General features: G+C 37.2%; 1 protein-coding gene across 1 annotated transcript in view; it reads right to left on the bottom strand.

Moving 5' to 3' along the window:
• The window catches only part of rassf3 (Ras association domain family member 3), a 69,096-nt gene that overhangs the window by 50,748 nt on the left and 4,950 nt on the right, over positions 1-13,398 (bottom strand). Inside the window, exon 2 of the mRNA XM_024290788.2 lies at positions 6,579-6,679. Within this exon, the coding sequence (XP_024146556.1) occupies positions 6,579-6,679 (101 nt within the window). The remainder of the gene's footprint in view (positions 1-6,578; positions 6,680-13,398) is intronic.

Raw genomic sequence — 13,398 nt, 5'->3', positions numbered from 1 at the left:
TCCCTGTGCCGTGTTTGCTTCCTCTGCTGTGCCTGTGTTTGTTTTTCCCAGCAGACAGGAAGCAGAGCTCAGGCTCTCTTTTCTTGTCTGTCATTTACAGCCTCTCTGTTGTCAGAGTAATGAGGAGTGGTGGTCAGACAGTGAGCCGTCCCTTTCTAAAGCTTTGATCACTTTTATCAAAGACAAAATGGTTTAAAGCTAAAACTTTGACAGAAAGTCATCATTTTACGGAGTCTTTCTCACATCCCAGTTTCATGTGGAACAAATCAGGCAATAATCGAATCTCTCTGTGATTATGTTAGTCGGTTAGACGAGTATTAATAGTCAGAGGTCTGTTTCTAACCAGGTTTAATTACTGACGTCAGACTTTGGATCGCATTTGTTTGAACTCTCTGTGATGTTTACAGCAGTGGCTCTATTTTTTATCCATAATCAGATCATTGGTTATTTTAGCCTGAGATTTATGTAAGGAGTTCTATTTAAAGTTTTGGAGATGAACACAAACAAACACAGCGATGACTGATGTGTGGATCAAACTTACAGCTTCTGTTCCCGAAATTGAAGCAAACCAGGAAGTAACAAATGTTGTAGTTCCTCAGAAAACCACTAGGGTTTGGTTAAAAAGGGAACAAATTACCATTATCTGCATTTCTATTGACTATGAAATCGTGCAAATTGGATTTGTGATAGTAAATGTATCAAATAAAAACGCGATTCGGAAAAACCTGTATTTATCAAAAAAAAAAACATTTTGGCGCTTGCAGGAGGTGGTTTCTGAGGGGTAAAATCGTAATGGAAATGCTTTTTTTGAGTTATGAGTCACATGACCAACAACGGGATATCATATGTTGTGCAGGAAATTGCAGGTGCTTTTTTTTTTAATCAGTGGCTAGAAAACAATCCAATATGGCCGCTCAATGTTCCATTTTATTAACCTGCTGGGGCTGCTTGAGACTGTTTCAGGTACTGTTGGGCCAAGGCGGGGGACACCCTGGACAGGTCGCCAACCTATCCTATCACAGAGCCCAAGCAATCGAGCCCGCTACGCTCAATGAGTAACATAGCCTAGAGACGCTACGCTAGCCTGTTACCACTGTCCAAGATACGTATAGAACCAAAAAATGCTTAATTTTGGTCCAATTTTAAAAGGAAATGCATGGCGCCCTAACCGATGAACAAATTTGTCAGGTACTCAAATTCAGACATCCCAAGCAATTTTATAGAAATAAAACAGACAAGTCTCTGCTTTGAGCCGGTGTTGCCTCCTCTTTCTTTTTCCTCCTTAAAGTTTTAAAGAAGCATTAATAGTGGCAACACTGCGCGCCCCTCTCCTCCCCCCAACCAGACAGCACCAATTACATCAAACTTTTGATGTATTTTATTTACATTTTTTAATTATGACATTTATTTTTTTTTACATGAAATGAGTGGTGTGTCAAGCTGTTAAACAAGAAAAAAAATTAAAATATAACCATTGTGATTTGGCACCCCTGCCAGCAGATGTCACCCTAGGCGAATGCCTAGGTTGTGTCACGTCCCACGTGAATCCCACCCAGCCTCTACCAGAAGGACTCAGGCACCCGCCCGACATCGGATGGACAGTTTTTCCCGGTCCACCTGCCAGACTGGGATTCTGCGCCGGACTCTTCTCTCTTCACTACTAAAGAAATCTTGGTTAGTTTCTTTTCCTCCACTTAGTAATCTGATTACAAGCAAGTCCTGATTCAGATCTGAGGTTGAACACTCATACAAATACTACGGCCATCCTCCATAAAAACATAAAAGGATTAGTGGTCCAACCAGAAAACGTGGAAATAGAGCAAACATGCTAGCATTTTTGGCTAATTTTTTATCTACTGAGGTTTTTAAAGACTAATTTAGAGTTTAACTAATATTTTAGCAACAGGCTAATATTTTTAGCTAATTTAGTTTACTGGGGAATTTTCAGCTATTTTGGAGTTGAGCTTCTATTTTAGCAACATGCTAACATTTTTGGGCTACTTTGAAATCCACCATGTTTTTTTGGGCTAATTTGGCTAATATTTAAGCGGCACACTAAATATTTTTGCAAAATTGGCATGTATTAGGGATTTTGAAACAATTTTACTACATTTTTTCAGAAATTGAGATCAACTTCAGCGCTCTTTCATCGTTCTTTAACAACATTTCCACTCTTAGCAAATTTAACATTTTGTGTAAAGCTTCTGCATTTCCAGCAATTCCAATTGAAGTAAATTGCGTCACCATTTTCAGCAAAAAGCTTCAGCATTTTTAGCGACTACTTTCAGGAAAAAGCATTCACACTAACATTATTGCAGGTAATGCAGCTGTTCTAGTTATTATTGTAACCTCACAGTTTTGTTTGAGTTCTATTCATTTAATCACAGGTCATTTTTCCTCTCTACCACCTCCAGATCATCTGACTACTGTCTTCCTGCTCTCATCCATGTCCTGTGACCTTCTCTGACATCTCCTTTAACCACAGACAGACTTTAGAACAATCAGTTTTAGAAAAAAAATCCTGAAGCTGCAGAAAGCAGGAAGGTTTCAGCTGCAGTCAAAACACCTGCATGTATGTTATGGGACGTGTGGACGCCTGGTAACCACACGCTGACCCTCCTCACACTGTAAAATCACACGCTCAGCATTAGTCAGCACTTTCAGAGAGTGAACATCTTCTGGAGAGGTTGAAAATGTGCAGAGCTCATCCTGCTGCTGGAGAAAAACAGCCACATCAGAGAGGAGGAGCCAAAACCACAACGTGCCGACTGGAGCTTCTCAGCCGCCAGCTGGATATGAAGAGACAGCTGAGATGGTTAAGATAATAAACCTAATTTTAGATGGGATAAAAGATGACAAACTCATCACATTTTAATGCAAATATTTACAAGATAGAAGCACATTTGTTCCACCAAAGACCTAAAAATCCCCTTGAAGGTTTGCAGTGAAAAAAATGAAAGTAAGAACAAACAGAAAGATTCACCGGATCAAGCATAGTGACAAACATCTACGACAGAGTATTAGAATCATTTTACAAGCAAAAACAAATAAATAAATAAAATGTATAATTACAACTTTAAAGTCGTAAACTTACGAGAAAAAAGTAATAACTGTAAAATTACAAGAATGAAGCCGTTTACTTACGACTTTAAAAGTCAGAGGCTAAATTAATTACATTTTCTGGTAAAATTACATGTTTTAAAGTCATTCAGTTCAATTTTATTTATATAGAATTGAATGACTTTAAAACATGTGTCATGAATTTACTATTTTCAAATTTGTTAATCTATGACTTTATAACACTTTATAACACGAGAAAAAGTCGTAGATTTACAAGATTTAAAGTCATTAATCTACAACTTAAAACATACATTTATCAGAGAAACATGTTTTAAAGTCGGAAATTAATTACTCTAATAGTCGTTACTCTACAACTTAAAAAACGCACATTTGCAAGAAAAAAAGTAAAAAATTTACATGTTTTAAAGTTCTAAATGTATTACTTTAAAAGTTGTTAATCTGCAACTTTATAACACATACATATATGAGAAAAAAGTCAAATTCATAAGATTTAAAGTTATTAATCTACAATTTAAAACATGTACATTTATCAGAAAAAGTTGTAGATTTAAAGTCCTAAAGGTATTACTTTAAAAATTGTTAATCTACAACCTAAACCGCGTAACTTTGCGAGAAAAAAAGTCTTAAATTGATTATATTTAAAGTCGTTAGTCTACAACTTAAAACACATACGTTTATCAGAAAAAATTATTAAATTTATGTGTTTTACAGTTGTAAATGTATTACTTTAAAATTAGTTAATCTACGACTTTATAATTTGTAAATTAACGAGAAAAAAGTCGTAAATTTGGTTGTTTTAAAGTCGATTATCTACTATTTAAAACACATACATTTGTCAGAAAAAGTCTTAAATTTACAATATTTAAAGTCGTAAATTTATTACGTTAAAATTTGTTAATCAATGATTTTTGAACACGTATATTTATGAGAAAAAGTTTAATTTTCTTTAGTCTACTGTTGCCTCCATCATTCAACCAGCCTCAGGGGGTGTGGTCAGGTAAGCTGGGACCCCTCTATAAATCATATAATTTTGTTTCAGTTTTGCACTCGGTAGTGTTGAAGGATTTTCTAAAATTGCTAATAAGGGATATTAGAACTTGGCTTTAATACAAATTGAGTTCAGAACAAACAAGCAGTTGCAAAACTACATCACCATCAGCTAGGAAAGTGCAGCCGAGAGCCTGCAGTGATGAGCATATCATATCTCGGACTTTTCAGTCTGCTGTTTCGGGGTGTTTACCGCTACACGGGAGCAACAGCATTTCAATATAATCAAGTGCGCCTCGAAAATTATTCAACGCAATATTTCTCTGGAAAGAAACAGTTTCCGGAGTTCATGGAACCAAAACAAACCCTGGTTAGAATATTCAGTTAAAGTGATGCTCCAGACTCTTTCACATGCAGTTACTCTCAATGTCATTTGATCTCAGTGATGTCTTTTGTGTTTCTATTTGTAGTCAACTTTCTATTGTGAGAGTTTAAATAAATGCATTTAAAAATATCAATCTGCATTTAACTAAATATCAGTGTTCTGCTTTCATCAACTTTTTGTTCTGTGAACCTTCTAGCAAAATCTAATCTAGTTTTTTTTCAGCTGTCCAAGCCTTTTCATAGGAAATAACACTTTATTTTTTAAGACACACAAAAGTTGGTTATGGAATCAAAATGTGACTTTCCTGCTAAATTTGTACCATGAACAACTGAGGCGTTATTGTTCCTCAGCATGATTTTATCGAATGGCTGCAGGTGATGATGATGACACAAACATCTCTGTAGGAAACCCCATCAGCAGATTCACACCAGCAGAGAAGAAGGAAAATGTTTTTCCTCATCAAGGTCGGTGTGAGTTTCTGCAGAGTGATGTTTTGGGTTTTTTCTGCCACTGTGACACATCCTGTAAGAGCTTCCTACGAGGGAAACGACTGAACACATAAACTCGCCGCTGGAGGAGTGCATTCCCACAGGAACTCCTCTGCTTAATGTGTAACTGAGCAAAAACACGAACCTGAAGCAGACGGCTGTCCTGCAGGAATTGAACATTCTCAGTGAGGGACGTATGATGGGCGTGTGTGCTCACAACACAAAATACCACAACATGTTCACACTAACAGCTTCTTTGGAGCTCGTTTTAATGGAAATCCACATCAGAAAGAATCTGAATAAATGTTTATGATTTAGTTTCCAGTCTGACTAACTCAAATCTCGATTAAAATATTCATTTCCGTTTGTTTATGTTTTTGTTTTTCTGCCTCTAAATAAAGTTAAACTGTAAAGGAAACCTCCGGGTCATGTTTTTAGGGACTGAACTGTCTTGAAAAACGGCTGACAAACAGAAAACTGAGGCTGCTGAAATGTTTGACTGCAGCACAACCATGTGGTCAGACTCGGTACTGCAGGAGAAAGGAGGATGACCTTTAACTCTCATGACAACATATTCAATATAGAATGAATATATTTAATCTATAAAGGCCCACTCCAATAAAATTTTTTGTTTTAACTTGTTCTTGTGGCATTTTTCTACGGTGGCCCTGAAGTTCAAATCACATCAACAAATCACTTGATGCAAAAACTATGGAGAGAAAATAGACTCACCCCGATTTGTGTGTGAATAATTCTTGATTTGTAATTCATACAATACATTTTGCTTATAAGTAAAAATTGATGAAATTCAAAAAGATACAAAATACAATTTACACATGCACAATGTAAAATTACAACAGGTTAAAATCTTACGCACAAATCGCTTGTTCCGCACACACAAACCACATTTATCTTATATGAAGCTCTTTTCACGTCTTCAACTTTCGTCCGTAAGAAATGTATTTAAGTGCTGCTAGAATGCTGGATCATCAGTTTTCCTTTCAACCACTTTGAACTTAGATTGTGAATAATATCTGGTGAAATGTCAAGTTTTCATCATAACGACAATTAAATAAACAAAGATTAAAAAAAAAAAAAACAGCATTACATTTTAGAAATAAAAACAAAATTCCAGGAACTAAAACGTAAAAACAAAAAAACTTTGGAGAAACAAAAGTAATTTCCAGAAAACAAAAATAAATGTTAAAAAATGAAACATGAGGAACCAGAAAAGGTAGATAAGGGACTTCACTGATTAGATGATAACGTTTGTCCATCATTACCAGCGAAGGTTATTTGACATGAAGCTCTATCATCATCCAGTCAGCAATGTCCCACAGTATCTACCTTTTACGGTTTCTTAATGGGTTTAATTTCTTAACATTTTTTTCTCAAAGATACTGTTGTGAAATAGAGGACATATTTAACCTAATTTAGGCCTAAAACTGGATTTCTGAATGTTTCTCTATTCGAATCGGAGTATATAAATTAGTGAAATGTGTGAGGCCACACGTCTCTGCTCCTCCCCCTTCTGATGAATCTGTTTGCAGACGACTTGATACTTTTAATATAAATGATATATTCCCAATCTTTAAATTGACCTTTTTTAATTGCAAAGACAAAAGGCGGGGACTCACATGGAGCGGCGCGCTGTTGTTGTTGAGCCGGTCCTGGCTGACAGGATGACAGTCGAGCGACACTTTGTTCCGGCAGGCAGCGTGACATGCATACTTGCAGCCTGCAGAGAAATTACTGGAATGAGTCCAGGCTTCAACAAAAAAGAAAACTGAACGTGACAAAGCAGAAAAGGAAGTTTCATCCGCGACTGTAGAGGAGTTTCACAGGCACGCAAACAATGACATGAATCTTTTTGTAACGTGTATGCAAACCCAGAGCTTCCACTGTGCAAAAAATCATGCAAATTCTGACTTGAATCAAACCTGGAGGACAATAAAACGACAAACAAATCTGGTTTATTGACTATAAAAATCAACAAAGGGGATTCAAAACGCTCAAACTAGGCATGAAAATGCAAAAATACATATAAAATAACCAATTTAAACAACAATAGAAGAAGCATTTATTCAAACATGAATGACTAAAGCTTTATTATTTAAATATTTTTATATATAAATAAAAAAAGACCATTTCAAATGGACAGATTAGGAAAAAAAATAAATTCAAAATAATAAAATTCATAAAAGAAAGCACAAAAATTAGTAGAATAAAATAAAATTACACCAGTTAAAAGTTTTTAGTTGACATTTCAAGATGAATCTACAACAACTTGCTTTAAAAAATGAACATAAATGTGAATTGTTTGATCTGGAAAATGTTTAGTTGGGAAAAACAAAACAGAAAAGTCTTCAAATGAGCAGATTAATCAGATTCAAACAGCAAATTTGTACTTTTTTTAATAACTCTTTCAAAGGGAAAAAAAATTATGGGCAAAAACAAACAAAAATGTAGTTTTTATTATCTAAACACCATCAACAAATGAGAGTTTTTAACCTCTAACCAGTTATTAGTTGTTTTGTTTAAACTTTATTTTAAAAAATGCACTTTTAGCTTTCATTTATGGCCATTTTCTGTACAAATTTAATTAGAAATCCTCTCGATTTGGGTTAAATTGACACAAACTTGACAATCTGGACCTCAACAGAACCAGAACTTCACTGGCCATCAAAAGCTTTCTGATCGTCAATAAGAACTCGCCCCCACTCGTACCTGTGGACTTCCTCCTCACGTGCTGACCGACTTTTTCCGACAGTTTGCACATGGCTGCTCCCATTTCCCATCTTTGTCGGCGTTCGGTTCCTCCTCGCTCGGGATGCTCGCCGTCCCCTCGTCTGCTCTAGTGCTGAGTGGCTGATTTAACAGTCAAATGGAGGCCTCAGTGATGGACGCGCAGGAGGAGGAGGAGGAGGGCGGTGGATGGACAGACTGCTGACTCAGCACACCAACTGTCTCCTCTGTGCTCACTTATACAGCTTGTTATTACTGGGAGGGGGTCAGGCTGCCCTACTTCCTGTCTGGTCATTCACCCCTTCAGCAGAAACTCTGATATTTACACATTTTAGCTTTTATTCGTAAGGTTATACAGCAGGAGTGTCAAACGGATTAAACCATCTGGTGGGGCCAGATGTGGCCCATGGGCCGCATTTAATCCGGCCTGGTCATGAAGAGAAATAAATATAAGGATGATGAAAAAAAAAAGTATGTTTCTAATCCATTCCTGTGGAGAGTTAAAGAAATAGCTGCAATGCGCTATTCGGCCACTAGGGGGAGCAAAGGGAGATAAATAGTAACATAACAAAAGATCAAGAAATAAACAGAATTTCTTTGCAAGCGTCTGCAAAGAAACTAAATTAGTCAAAAACCGTTAGCATGGTGATAAAATGAAGCAAAACTCAAATTTGGCTAAAAATCACCAGTAGATAACAAGTTAGCCAAAAACATTAGCATGTTGCTCAAATATTAGCTAAACTCCAAATTAGCATAAAAAACTTCAGTTGATGCCAAATTTGCCAAAAAAAGCTAGCACATTGCTTACATTTTTCAGTAAATAATATTTGTCAAAAATGTTAGCCTATTGCTAAAATAAACTAAGCTCTAAATTAGCCTAAAACCCCCAGTGGATAACAAATTAGCGTTAGCATGTTGCTTAAATATTAACTCAACTCCAAATTAGCATGAACAATACTGCAGTAGAGGCCAAATTAGCCAAATAAGCTAGCTCGTTAAATACTAGCTAAACTACAAAATAGCCTAGAATTCATCAGTAAACTAAATTAGTCATAATGTTAGCCTGTTGCTAAAATGGAAGCAAAACTCTAAATTAGCCTATAAAAACTCAGTAGATAACAAATTAGCCAAAACAATTAGCATGTTGCTCAAATATGAGTTAAACTCCAAATTCGCCCCCCAAAAAAGTAGGGGTCATATAAGCTAGCACAGGGGTCTGCAACCTGCGGCTCCAGAGCCACATGTGGCTCTTTTGCCTCTCCATGGTGGCTCTCCGGCTAAAGAAAAAATAAAATAGTTATTTAAAAAAAAATTAGAGTTTAGCTTCTGTTTTAGCAACATGGTAATGTTTTTTTGCTAGCTTGTTGTCTATCGGGGTTTTTAGGCTAATTTAGAACTTGGCCTCTATTTTAGCAACATGCTAATGTTTTTGACTAATTTAGTTTAGTGATTAATTTTATGCTAATTTGGAGTTTAGCTAATATTTTAACAAAATGTTGATGTTTTCAGCTAATTTGTTATCTACTCAAGTTTTTTTTGGCATAATTTAGAATTTAGCTTCTATTTTAGCAACATGCTAACATTTTTGACTCATTTAGTTTACTAAGTAATTTTAGGCTATTTTGGAGTTCAGCTAGTAATTGAGTAACGAGCTAGCATTTTTTTGGAGGGTAATTTGGCCTCTAATAAGTTTTTGTGGGGCTAATTTGGAGTGTAGCCATTATTTTAGCAACAGGCTAACATTTTTTTACTTTTTTGTTATCGTATTTTGTTAGTTTAGCTTCTGTTTTCGCAACATGGCAACATTTTTTTTGGTAGCTTGTTGTCTACTGGGGTTTTTAGGTAATTTTAGCTTTTATTTTAGCAAAATGCTAACATTTTTAGCTGATTTCATTCACTGAGGATTTTTTTGCTAATTGGGAGTTCAGCTTATAATTAAGCAACAAGCTAGTTTTTTGCTAATTTGGCCTCTACTAAAGGTAAAGGGTAAAAACAAAAAAAATCCACATTTGAGACATGATAGTTTCTTTTTATATTTTTGCTGTTGTTTGTGCCAAAAATACTTCACATAGTTCACATTTACTGAAAAATAAAAAAACAATGAGAATGTCATGAATGCCAAATTTCTTAAAGGCTAAAGTAAAACTATGCGGCTCCTTCAAGGTTTTGATCAGTAGAAAACAAGCCCAAGTGGCTCTTTTACTGTTAAAGTTTGCCGACCCCTGGACCAGCACATTTCGTCCAAAATAGCCTAAAATTCTTCAGTAAACTAAATTAGTCAAAAATGTTGATAAAATAGAAGCTGAACTCAAATTTGGCTAAAAAAAACCCCAGTAGATAACAAATTAGCTAAAAAGGTTAGCATGTTGCTTAAATATGAGCTAAACTCATTGACTGTATATAAAAATAACATTATTAACTAACAACTATTTTTACAGTCAATGGCTAAACTCCAAATTAGACCAAAAAAACCTCAGTATTTTCTGAGTTTTCTCAGTCTGAATGGACTCCATGCTCGCAGTGGAACAACTGGACCAAAACGGCCACCGTAGCCGAGCATTATGGGATGTAAACAGAGTAGCGGAGCAACGATAAGACACAAAAACTCATTGAAATGTGGTGAGATAACTGCAGGCTCATTAAAACAACTTTAAGGTAATACACATGGTTTCTCATACTGTTTTCCCAACAATCTATATGTCATAAACACTAATCAGTGCATCTTCTTAGCTGTTGTCATAGTAACATCATGCCTCCATTGTGGTGAAAAGTGTTGAACCTGACGTTGACACAGACGTTCAGAATTGATCATCAAAATATAAAGTTTGAATAAGTAAACTATCCCGACAAGGATAGAAAAATATAAGACTTCCATTATTCTTTCTTTTGTTGCTCTGCCCCGCCCTCGTAACTCCTGGCCAATGACTGAGGACATTTTCAGTCATGTGGTTTTGTTTACAAGCTTTGGTCCAGGACAGGAATATCTGGTTGACGGCGGTCTGAATACAGACCAAACGCAAAGTTCGAGTCTCCGTCCAGATCAACGAACTTTTCAAGGCTGAATATACCCTAAGAAATCACTACGACCTGTCGCCCGCAGCACGCCTGTAGAAAAAATATTGTTCAACCTGGTCTCACTTTTGACGCATGTTCAATGGCAAATGAAAACTGTTGTGATGACTTGAGAAGGAACACAAGACTTCTGAAGGTAAAACCTTGAAATGTGAGTTTACCGAGACTATTCATTGAAATTGTTGGCTTGAACGCACGTTGCCGAGGGCGGAGTCAATGTAGCATCACACCCCCAACCTAGCATTACCGATACAAGAAAAATGGAGAGCAAAATCAGAGCTATGCAGCCGGATAATTTAGATCCAGATTCTAGACGAGGAAGACGTTCATGGATCTATTTGTCTGCAAATGGAGAAAAAACCTTATAGCATATTTTCTACGTCACAAATATACTCTTTTCAAAATTGCATTTTATTACAGTTTTAATTAAAAAAAAAGACTCAGACACACAATTTTGACCTCAATTTTCCTTATAAATCTCCTCTAACGTCGGACAAATGCAGATTCAAACCCACATTTAAGGAACAATCGCGAACAAGATCATTCGATTTTGCGCCGATCTATCAGCTACAGACCAGAAATAATCGACTTCATGTATAGAAAAACCAGAATCTTTTTCCAAACTAAACCTGAACGGTAACTTTACCTGCAGAGCAGCATTCTCACAGGTACTTTATTCCAGACTTCATCCTCGCCATCGGACTCCATCGAGGTTATTTCAGGACTAAAAACTGATGTCACGAACTGATCTGATCTGACCGTCATCAAAACAAGTTTTAACTTTTTATTTCCTCAACAAGAAGCTTTTATTCCCACGAATATTTAACTAATAACCTTTAGATTAAATAAATAAAATGCTGATCATTTCAGGGAAATCCTGCAATTATTGATAAACTAAATGATTCCTATTAGCATCAGCGAATCCGAAGAGGATCACGACTCAAAATGTTCCACAGTTTGGACTTTTTCTGTTTCTTTTAGCACAGAGTCTATAATTAAGTCTGTGTTTACAGAGACGGATTCAAACACCGTCCAGCGATTCTTCGAGCTCCACTGCAGAAAAACGGACTTCAGACCACAAACAGAAGAAGACGGGAATCTGAAATTCACAGAGTGAAAACCCGAACATCGAAAATATAAATAAATGGTAACAGGAGATTCTAAACAAACCAATTTTGATGCTTTACTTCTGCCTAAAATGGGTCGATTTACCACCAAAACCACCACAGAAATCAATGAAAATGAGTTATATTTTTTTTATTTCAATGATTGTATAAACATCTATATTTAGTTATTTTAATGCTTTGAATGGATCTGAAATGATTATGAATTATGAACTAAATATTTGGATTCAAACTGAAACCAGAGGAAATATTAACAGATAAATCTGTTCACAGTTCCTCTGCAGCTGAGCAGAACTGTGACTGAATACATGAACTTAAAAACAGAAAACATGAACAAGACTCGGACAGCACCAGAACCGCTGAAGAATGTCGCTGAGAAAACCAGTGAAGAAGTTTAAACGAGACAAAAGAAGAAGAACCCGAGCAGCTGATGCAGGTTTGAGCCCTGGAAGATAAAATGATTCACAGCAAGAGGAGAGAATGACATGGGAGCTACACCACCCAGATAGGTGAGACGCTCCACCACAGCATATGGGTGAAACACTAACAATCGAGATGGATGAGACGCTCTCCCACAAAAGACAGATGAGATGCTCTACGTTGGCCAATGGTGAGACGCTCTACCAGATGAGTAAAGCGCTCCATACCAAAAGATGGGTGAGACGCTCTACCATAAACTAATGGTGAGACGCTCTACCACAGCAGATGAGTGAGATGCTCTACCACAGCTAATGGGTGAGACGCTCTACCAGAGCTGATGGGTGAGACGCTCTACCACAGCTAATGGGTGAGACGCTCTACCAGAGCTGATGGGTGAGACGCTCTACCTCAGCTAATAGGTGAGAAGCTCTACCACAGCAGATGAGTGAGACGCTCTACCATAAACTAATGGTGAGACGCTCTACCACAGCAGATGAGTGAGATGCTCAACCACAGCTAATGGGTGAGACGCTCTACCAGAGCTGATGGGTGAGACGCTCTACCTCAGCTAATGGGTGAGAAGCTCTACCACAGCAGATGAGTGAGACGCTCTACCAGAGCTGATGGGTGAGACGCTCTACCAGAGCTGATGGGTGAGAAGCTCTACCACAGCAGATGAGTGAGACGCTCTACCATAAACTAATGGTGAGACGCTCTACCACAGCTAATGGGTGAGACGCTCTACCTCAGCAGATGGGTGAGACGCTCTGCCACAGCAGATGAGTGAGACGCTCTACCAGAGCTGATGGGTGAGACGCTCTACCACAGCTGATGGGTGAGACGCTCTACCACAGCTAATGAGTGAGACGCTCTACCTCAACAGATGAGTGAGACACTCTATCACAGCAGATGAGTGAGACGCTCTACCACAACAGATGAGTGAGACGCTCTACCTCAACAGATGAGTGAGACACTCTATCACAGCAGACGCTCTATCCAGGTGCATCCTTTCTCAGTCTGGTCTTCATTTCACACAAATCATAGTTTAAAGTCAGGAGAACGTTTTTACTTTCAGAGTTTTCTGTGTGCAAAAGCG

The sequence above is a fragment of the Oryzias melastigma genome, linkage group LG23 (assembly GCF_002922805.2).
Source record: "Oryzias melastigma strain HK-1 linkage group LG23, ASM292280v2, whole genome shotgun sequence".
NCBI lineage: Eukaryota > Metazoa > Chordata > Actinopteri > Beloniformes > Adrianichthyidae > Oryzias > Oryzias melastigma.
This window is presented reverse-complemented; position numbering and strand designations above follow the sequence as displayed.